At 41.1% G+C, this 10485-nt stretch overlaps 1 protein-coding gene across 1 annotated transcript; it reads left to right on the top strand.

The window, feature by feature from the left end:
- The first annotated feature begins 1195 nt into the window (after nucleotides 1–1195).
- On the top strand, nucleotides 1196–1795 carry LOC123936549 (olfactory receptor 2T5-like). Its single transcript, XM_045997008.1, has one exon. It carries the CDS (start codon nucleotides 1196–1198, stop codon nucleotides 1793–1795), a length of 600 nt encoding a protein of 199 aa, XP_045852964.1.
- Nucleotides 1796–10485: the final 8690 nt, after the last annotated feature.

Raw genomic sequence — 10485 nt, 5'->3', positions numbered from 1 at the left:
CATTGCAATAAACATACGGGTGTATATAAAAATATACAATAAAAATACACAACGAAATATTATTCAGGCCATAAAAATGAAATCTTGCCATTTGCAATGACATGGATGGAGCTAGAGAGAATTATGTTAAGTGAAATAAATCAGAGAAAGAGAAATATCATGTGATTTCACTCATATGTGGAATTTAAGGAACAAAGCAAATGAGTAAAGGGGGAAAAAGAAGAAAGAGAGAGACAAACAAACCAAGAAACAGACTCTTAACTATAGGGAACAAACTGGTGGTTATGAGAAAGCAGGTGGCTTATGGGATGGGTTAAACAGGTTATAGGGATTAAGAGTGCATATGTGATGAGCACCAGGTGTTATACGAAAATGTTGAATCACTGTATTCTACACTTGAAATTAATATTACACCATATGTTAAATAATTTGAATTTAAATACAACTTAAAAAATGAATATCATCTGGGGATTTGAAAAAAAAATTAAAGTAAGGGTGCATATACTCTTTTGCTTTCCTTGGGGGAAAATGTATACCCAGAGGTGGAATGACTAAATATTGATATCTTTGAACCAGAGTTGTGAATTCTTAGATTTCTAATAAATTTGGTCAATTATAGGTAATTTATAATCCAAAAATTTACAGGTCCTTGGAACTTTCCCTTATTGGCACCCAGGTTGCTATGTGTAAACATGCACACGCGCACACGTGCACACGTGCATATGTGCATACACACACACACACACACACACACACACACACACACGGTTATTTTGGGTGGTCATATCCCATGAGTGATCTGTCAACTCCATAGTTCTCCTATGTGATCCAACGGAGAATACAACTTGGATGGCCAACCATACTGGATGATCAGATTTTGACCCAGTGGGACTCTTCATTCAATCCAAGTACCCAGATCTCCTATGTTTGGTGATTTTTTTAGTTTTTCTGATGGCCTTGTCTGGAAACACCATCCTTATCCTTCTGATACACTGTGATGTTCACCTTCACAACCTTATGTACTTTTTTATCACCCAGTTGTCTCTCATGGATGTGATGTACATTTCTGTCACTGTGCCCAAGATGCTCATGGACCAGGTCACAGGAGTGAATAAGATCTCAGCCCCTGAATGTGGTTTGCAGATGTTTCTCTATCTGACACTAGAAGGTTCAGAATTTTTCCCTTCTAGCTGCCATGGTCTATGACTGCTATGTGGCCTTCTGCCATCCACTCCGTTATCCTATCCTCATGAACCATAGGGTGTGTCTCCTCTTGGTGTCTTCTTCCTGGTTTCTAGGATCTGTTGATGGATTTATACTCACACCCATCACCACGAACTTCCTCTTCGGCAGATCCAGGGAGATTCACCATTTCTTCTGCGAGGTTCCTGCTGTAATGAAGCTTTCCTGCTCAGACACTTCCCTCTATGAGACCCTCATGTACCTGTGTTGTGTCCTCATGATCTTAATCTCTGTGACAGTCATTTCAGGCTCTTATTTTTTCATCCTCCTTACCATTCACAGGATGAACTCAGCAGAGGGACAGAAAAAGACCTTTGCCACTTGTTCTTCCCACATGATGGTGGTCATCCTCTTCCACGGTGCTGCTATCTATACCTACATGCTACCTACCTCTTATCACAACCCTGAGAAGGACATGATTGTATCTGTCTTTTACACTATACTCACTCCTGTTGTAAATCCTTTAATTTATAGTCTTAGGAATAAGGATGTAACAAGGGCCCTAAAAAAATTGTTGAATGTGGGATCTGTCCTACAGGAAACTATGAAGTAGGGAATATTTGTACTAATGTGTTTTTTTCCCCTTCACTCTACAAATTAAAACTTTAGGACCTTATGGCAATATTTTTCTTCAGATTCTTATAACATGATGTGTCATCATCTCTTTGTCACTTTTGAAAGCATTATGTCCCTGTACTGGAAAGTTATTCCTTTTTACACTTCTGCATTCAAAGTATTTGTACAATTGTATTGTGTCCGTGTTGTATTTTTCTCGATATTCATATTCTTAAGAAGTAAGTGATAAAATATTTAGAAACAAAGATCATAAGGTGTACAACTGATGAAAGAGAGATGGCAAGAGAGGTGATAAACCAAGTGAGGTATAAACTTGTAGGAGAATCTAGGCAAAATGTTATATGAGTGTTAATTGTACTATTATTATTCATACTAACCTTCCATAAATTTGAACTTACTTAAGAATAAAACATAAAGAATCAGAATTTTGACTATTTTAAAATTTGTCCTAGAAGCATAGTGGCAGTGTGACAAATCTTGGAAATCATGCACAAGTTAACATGGCTGATCAATACTGCCACAACTCAGTTATTGGTCTGGTTTTTTTAAAAAACAATTACTGTGTTATGTTAGTAACCATAAAATTCATCATTACTTTTTGATGCAGTATTCCAAGATTCATTGTTTATGGCCTGTGTTTAACTAGGGCAATATTGTTCTTAGGTTCTAAACCTGAAGCTATCTTGTGACCATTACTTCTAAAATAATCATTAGTACATTGTGGTAGAAGGTATTATGGGAAAATATTAACCTTAACAAGGAGGTCTTAGGGAAGCTTTCCAGCATAAGGTGGTATTAGAGCTGATATTTAAAGTATTTATCCTCCTCTCTCTCTGCCTGCCTCTCTGCCTACTTGTGATCTCTCTCTCTCTGTCAAATAAATAAAATAAAATCTTTAAAAAAAAAGGGGGGGCACCTGGGTGGCTCAGTGGATTAAGCCGCTGCCTTTGGCTCAGGTCATGATCTCAGGGTCCTGAGATCGAGCCCTGCATCGGGCTCTCTGCTCGGCAGGGAGCCTGCTTCCTCCTCTCTCTCTGCCTGCCTCTCTGCCTACTTGTGATCTCTCTCTCTCTGTCAAATAAATAAAATAAATTCTTTAAAAAAAATAAAGTATTGGTAGCAACCTGAGACTACATCAGGTAGCAGGAGATCAGCTCGATAGCTTATCTAAACATTGCAAACACCTACAAATCCAACGGGAGAGCTAAGAGAAGAACAGCAACTCTAGAAACAGAAAATCAACCACTTTCTGAAAGGTAGGACTGGCGGAGAAGTGAATCTAAAACGATGAGAAGATAGACCGCGGGGGGAGGGGCCGGCTCCCGGCAAGGGGCGGAGGAACGGAGCACAAAATCAGGACTTTTAAAAGTCTGTTCCACTGAGGGACATTGCTCCAGGGGCTAAACCGGGGTGAAGCCCACGCGGGGCCAGCGTGGCCCCAGGCCCTGCAGGGTCACAGAAGGATCGGGGGTGTCGGAGTGTAGGAGAGCTCGCAGGTATTAGAACGGAGAAGCCGGCTGGAGAGACAGAGCCAAGGACTAAACTCTCAGCTCGGGGTTACCTTGAACTGGTCGCGGGCTGGGTGAGCTCGGATTGCGGCTAGAGGCTGGGGATACGGGAGTGATTGGGTGCTGTCCTCTGGGGGCGCACTGAGGAGTGGGGCCCCAGGCTCTCGGCTCCTCCAGGCCGGAGACTGGGAGGCCGCCATTTTCATTCCCGTCCTCTGGAACTCTACGGAAAGCGTTCAGGGAACAGAAGCTCCTAAAAGCGAACCCGAGCCGATTACTTAGTCCGGCCGCCGGTAAGGGCGGTGCAATCCCGCCTCGGGCAAAGACACTTGAGAGTCACTAAAACAGGCCCCTCCCCCAGAAGATCAACAAAATATCCAGCCAGGACGAAGTTCATCTACAAGGAGAAAGCAGATTCAATTCCTAAGACAGCAGAGCAATTCCACAGGAGGAGAAAGCAAAGCACAGAACTCATGGCTTTCTCCCCATGATTCTTTAGTCTTGCGACTACTTCAATTTTTTTTTCTTTTTTCAATTTTTTTTCTTTTTTCTTTTTTCTTCTTCTGCTAAATTTTTTTTAAACTTTTACCCTTTTCTTTTTTAACATTTTTTGGCTAGTTCATCTAAATATATATATTTTTTTCTTTCTTTTTTATATTTTTATATTTTTATTTGTTTTATTTTTTAAATTTTTTTCATTCTTTTTGTTTTTTCTTTTTTTTTTCAGAAGCTGTTTTTATCCCCTTTCTCCCCCCCCACAATTTGGGGTCTCTTCTGATTTGGATACAGCGCATTTTTCCGGGGTCTTTGCCACCCTTTTAGTAGTTTATTTGCTCCTTCATATTCTCTTATCTGGACAAAATGACAAGGCGGAAAAAATCACCACAAACAAAAGAACAAGAGACAGTACCGAAGGCTAGGGACCTAATCAACACAGACATGGGTAATATGTCAGATCAAGAGTTCAGAATGACGATTCTGAACATTCTAGCCGGGCTCGAAAATGGCATGGAAGATTTTAGAGAAACCCTCTCTGGAGATATTAAAGCCCTTTCTGGAGAAATTAAAGAACTAAAATCTAACCAAGTTGAAATCAAAAAAGCTATTAATGAGGTGCAATCAAAAATGGAGGCTCTCACTGCTAGGATCAATGAGGCAGAAGAAAGAATTAGTGATATAGAAGACCAAATGACAGAGAATAAGGAAGCCGAGCAAAAGAGGGACAAACAGCTACTGGACCATGAGGGGAGAATTCGAGAGATAAGTGACACCATAAGACGAAACAACATTAGAATAATTGGGATTCCAGAAGAAGAAGAAACAGAGAGGGGAGCAGAAGGTCTATTGGAGAGAATCATTGGAGAGAATTTCCCTAATATGGCAAAGGGAACAAGCATCAAAATCCAGGAGATGCAGAGAACCCCCCTCAAAGTCAACAAGAATAGGTCCACACCCCGTCACCGAATAGTAAAATTGACAAGTCTTAGTGACAAAGAGAAAATCCTGAAAGCAGCCCGAGAAAAGAAGTCTGTAACATACAATGGTAAAAATATTAGATTGGCGGCAGACTTATCCACAGAGACCTGGCAGGCCAGAAAGAGCTGGCATGATATATTCAGAGCACTCAACGAGAAAAACATGCAGCCAAGAATACTCTATCCAGCTAGGCTATCATTGAAAATAGAAGGAGAGATCAAAAGCTTCCAGGACAAACAAAAACTGAAAGAATTTGCAATCACCAAACCAGCTCTACAGGAAATATTGAAAGGAGTCCTCTAAGCAAAGAGAGAGCCTAAAAGTAGTAGATCAGAATGGTACAGAGACAAAATACAGTAACAGTCACCTTACAGGCTAATAATGGCACTAAATTCATATTTCTCAATAGTTACCCTGAATGTTAATGGGCTCAATGCCCCAATCAAAAGACACAGGGTATCAGAATGGATAAAAAAACAAAACCCATCAGTATGTTGCCTACAAGAAACTCATTTTAGACGCGAAGACACCTCCAGATTGAAAGTGAGGGGGTGGAAAACAATTTACCATGCTAATGGGCATCAGAAGAAAGCTGGGGTGGCAATCCTTATATCAGATCAATTAGATTTTAAGCCAAAGACTATCATAAGAGATGAGGAAGGACACTATATCCTACTCAAAGGGTCTGTCCAACAAGAAGATCTAACAATTTTAAATATCCATGCCCCTAACGTGGGAGCAACCAACTATATCAAACAATTAATAACAAAATCAAAGAAACACATCAATAATCATACAATAATAGTAGGGGACTTGAACACTCCCCTCACTGAAATGGACAGATCATCCAAGCCAAAGATCAACAAGGAAATAAAGGCCTTAAATGACACACTGGACCAGATGGACATCACAGATATATTCAGAACATTTCATCCCAAAGCAACAGAATACACATTCTTCTCTAGTGCACATGGAACCTTCTCCAGAATAGATCACATCCTGGGTCACAAATCAGGTCTCAACCAGTATCAAAAGATTAGGATTATTCCCTGCATATTTTCAGACCACAATGCTCTGAAGCTAGAACTCAATCACAAGAGGAAAGCTGGAAAGAACCCAAATCCATGGAGACTAAACAGCATCCTTCTAAAGAATGAATGGATTAACCAGGAAATTAAAGAAGAATTGAAAAAATTCATGGAAACAAATGATAATGAAAACACAACAGTTCAAAATCTGTGGGACACAGCAAAGGCAGTCCTGAGAGGAAAATATATAGCAGTACAAGCCTTTCTCAAGAAACAAGAAAGGTCTCAAGTATACAACCTAACGCTACACGTAAAGGAGCTGGAGAAAGAACAAGAAAGAAACCCTAAACCCAACAGGAGAAGAGAAATCATAAAGATCAGAGCAGAAATCAACGAAATAGAAACCAAAAAAAAAAACAATAGAAAAAATCAATGAAACTAGGAGCTGGTTCTTTGAAAGAATCAATAAGATTGATAAACCCCTGGCCAGACTCATCAAAAAGAAAAGAGAAAGGACCCAAATAAATAAAATCATGAATGAAAGAGGAGAGATCACAACTAACTCCAAAGAAATACAGACAATTATAAGAACATACTATGAGCAACTCTACGCCAACAAATTGGACAATCTGGAAGAAATGGATGCATTCCTAGAGACATATAAACTACCACAACTGAACCAGGAAGAAATAGAAAACCTGAACAGGCCCATAACTAGTAAGGAGATTGAAACAGTCATCAAAAATCTCCAAACAAACAAAAGCCCAGGGCCAGACGGCTTCCCAGGGGAATTCTACCAAACATTTAAAGAAGAACTAATTCCTATTCTCCTGAAACTTTTCCAAAAAAATAGAAATGGAAGGAAAACTTCCAAACTCATTTTATGAGGCCAGCATCACCTTGATCCCCAAACCAGACAAGGATCCCACCAAAAAAGAGAACTACAGACCAATATCCTTGATGAACACAGACGCAAAAATTATCACCACAATACTAGCCAATCGGATTCAACAGTACATTAAAAGGATTATTCACCACGATCAGGTGGGATTTATTCCAGGGCTGCAGGGTTGGTTCAACATCCGCAAATAAATCAATGTGATAGAACACATTAATAAAAGAAAGAACAAGAACCATATGATACTCTCAATAGATGCTGAAAAAGCATTTGACAAATACAGCATCCCTTCCTGATCAAAACTATTCAAAGTGTGGGGATAGAGGGCACATACCTCAATATGATCAAAGCCATCTATGAAAAACCCACAGCAAATATCATTATCAATGGAGAAAAACTGAAAGCTTTTCCGTTAAGGTCAGGAAGACGGCAGGGATGTCCATTATCACCACAGTTATTCAACATAGTACTAGAAGTCCTAGCCTCAGCAATCAGACAACAAAAAGAAATTAAAGGCATCCAAATTGGTAAAGAAGAAGTCAAACTATCACTCTTCGCAGATGATATGATACTATATGTGGAAAACCCAAAAGACTCCACTCCAAAACTGTTAGAACTTGTCCAGGAATTCAGTAAAGTGTCAGGATATAAAATCAATGCACAGAAATCAATTGCATTTCTGTACACCAACAACAAGACTGAAGAAAGAGAAATTAAGGAGTCAATCCCATTTACAATTGTACCCAAAACTATAAGATACCTAGGAATTAACCTCACCAAAGAGACTAAGAATCTATACACAGAAAATTATAAAGTACTCATGAAAGAAATTGAGGAAGACACAAAAAAATGGAAAAATGTTCCATGCTCCTGGATGGGAAGATTAAATATTGTGAGAATGTCTATGCTACCTAAAGCAATCTACACATTTAATGCAATCCCTATCAAAATACCATCCATTTTTTTCAAAGAAATGGAACAAATAATCCTCAAATTTATATGGAACCAGAAAAGACCTCGAATAGCCAAAGGAATATTGAAGAACAAAGTCAAAGTTGGTGGCATCACAATTCCGGACTTCAAACTCTATTACAAAGCTGTCATCATCAAGACAGCATGGTACTGGCACAAAAACAGACACATAGATCAGTGGAACAAAATAGAGAGCCCAGAAATCGACCCTCAACTCTATGGTCAACTCATCTTCGACAAAGCAGGAAAGAATGTCCAATGGAAAAAAGACAGCCTCTTCAATAAATGGTGCTGGGAAAATTGGACAGCCACATGCAGAAAAATGAAATTGGACCACTTCCTTACACCACACACGAAAATAGACTCCAAATGGATGAAGGACCTCAATGTGAGAAATGAATCCATCAAAATCCTTGAGGAGAATGCAGGCAGCAACCTCTTCGACCTCAGCCGTAGCAACATCTTCCTAGGAACAACGGCAAAGGCAAGGGAAGCAAGGGCAAAAATGAACTATTGGGATTTCATCACGATCAAAAGCTTTTGCACAGCAAAGGAAACAGTTAACAAAACCAAAAGACAACTGACAGAATGGGAGAAGATATTTGCAAACGACATATCAGATAAAGGGCTAGTAGTCAAAATCTATAAGGAACTTAGCAAACTCAACACCCAAAGAACAAACAATCCAATCAAGAAATGGGCAGAGGACATGAACAGACATTTCTGCAAAGAAGACATCCAGATGGCCAACAGACACATGAAAAAGTGCTCCACGTCACTCGGCATCAGGGAAATACAAATCAAAACCACAATGAGATATCACCTCACACCAGTCAGAATGGCTAAAATGAACAAGTCAGGAAATGACAGATGCTGGAGAGGATGTGGAGAAAGGGGAACCCTCCTCCACTGTTGGTGGGAGTGCAAGCTGGTGCAACCACTCTGGAAAACAGCATGGAGGTTCCTCAAAATGTTGAAAATAGAACTACCCTATGACCCAGCAATTGCACTACTGGGTATTTACCCTAAAGATACAAACATAGTGATCTGAAGGGGCACGTGTACCCGAATGTTTATAGCAGCAATGTCTACAATAGCCAGACTATGGAAAGAACCTAGATGTCCATCAACAGATGAATGGATAAAGAAGATGTGGTATATATACACAATGGAATACTATGCAGCCATCAAAAGAAATGAAATCATGCCATTTGCGACGACGTGGATGGAACTAGAACATATCATGCTTAGTGAAATAAGTCAATCGGAGAAAGACAACTATCATATGATCTCCCTGATATGAGGACATGGAGAAGCAACATGGGGGGGTAGGGGGATAGGAGAAGAGTAAATGAAACAAGATGGGATTGGGAGGGAGACAAACCATAAATGACTCTTAATCTCACAAAACAAACTGGGGTTTCTGGGGGGAGGTGGGATTGGGAGAGGGGGAGCGGGCTATGGACATTGGGGAGGGGAGGCGAACCATAAGAGACTATGGACTCTGAAAAACAACCTGAGGGTTTTGAAGGGTCAGGGGTGGGAGGTTGGGGTAACAAGTGGTGGGTAATGGGGAGGGCACGTTTTGCATGGAGCACTGGGTGTTGTGCAAAAAGAATGAATACTGTTACACTGAAAAAATAAATAAAATGAAAAAAAATAAAGTATTTAGCTTAATACACAAACAAGAAGAGGAAGATCATCAAATATTCAGTCCTTAATTTATTCAAAAAAATCTTATCCTACAATAAAAAATAACAAATAGGAGAGTCTAGATGGAAGGGAAGTAGGAGGAGGTGCCATTTCAACCTGTACCCTAAAGTGAGCTGATCACCTACCAAAGAACTCTGATCACCCATGAAATCAGCTTGAGGTCAGAATTATACACGTCTGGATCTCTACAGGAGCAGAAGATGCGAGTGGGCAGGTAAAGCAGAGTGGGAACATCAGACTGATATTAGAAGATAAACAAAAGGGGGAGGGAGCCACCAGAGGCAACCAATTGGAAAGTAATACCCCAATTCGAGAGTGCCCTGCATCTGGGGACCAGCTAGCTTGGAGTCTGGTTGAAAGCACTCAAAAAAAAAAAAAAAAGAGCAAAGCATCGAGGGGGAAATTGTGGGAATTGGGGCAGTTAGGGACAGGGGCTTAAGTCCCCGGACCCAGGCCAGCCTCCCCTGGCGCTGAGCCAGAGAGCATGTGGAGGAGAAACCAGGTCTTGGTCCCTGAGCTGCCAGCGTGCCTGAGCCGCCAGTGCACCCGAGATTGCATGGGGTGCTCCTGTGAGGGGCTGGGTGCCTCGTCAGATGGCATCCCTGAAACGCGCACATCCCACATACTCCCCTGGGAGAGGTGCTCACAGGCGCTAGCCGGGAGCTCTGGCACCAGGAAAAATGAGGTATTCCCAGCCCAGGCCAGCGAGAAAATCTCAGTGTGCGATCGCTGCTTGGAACCTCTCTGGCGATCTGGAGCTGACCAGACACCCACCGCTGCCATGGTTTTGGGTACAAGGAGGAGATCCTGCATCCCCAGGGACCATGACTCAGAATCGACTCTGCCAGCAGCTCTGCAGAGTATTCTGAGGCTTCTCTCTGAGAGTGAGGTCTGGGTGCAGTTTGCTCTCTTCTAAAACTCCAAAAATCATCAAAACCTGTGAAGGCGAGAGAAAACAGATGAACAAATATAAAAACCTCCAGAGAACAGAAGCCTGAAAAAAAAAATGGTTTCCTAAGAGCCTGCCCCCTTGAGGGGGGGCGGGAGGACTTAACTCAGGGAACATCGTTGG

This window comes from Meles meles, unplaced genomic scaffold (assembly GCF_922984935.1).
Source record: "Meles meles unplaced genomic scaffold, mMelMel3.1 paternal haplotype, whole genome shotgun sequence".
In the NCBI taxonomy this organism is placed as follows: Eukaryota; Metazoa; Chordata; class Mammalia; order Carnivora; family Mustelidae; genus Meles; species Meles meles.
This window is presented reverse-complemented; position numbering and strand designations above follow the sequence as displayed.

What these genes read in the sequence shown, in the direction of transcription:
- LOC123936549 (XM_045997008.1), top strand. Translation starts at nt 1,196, where the DNA reads ATGGTCTATGACTGCTATGTGGCCTTCTGCCATCCACTCCGTTATCCT.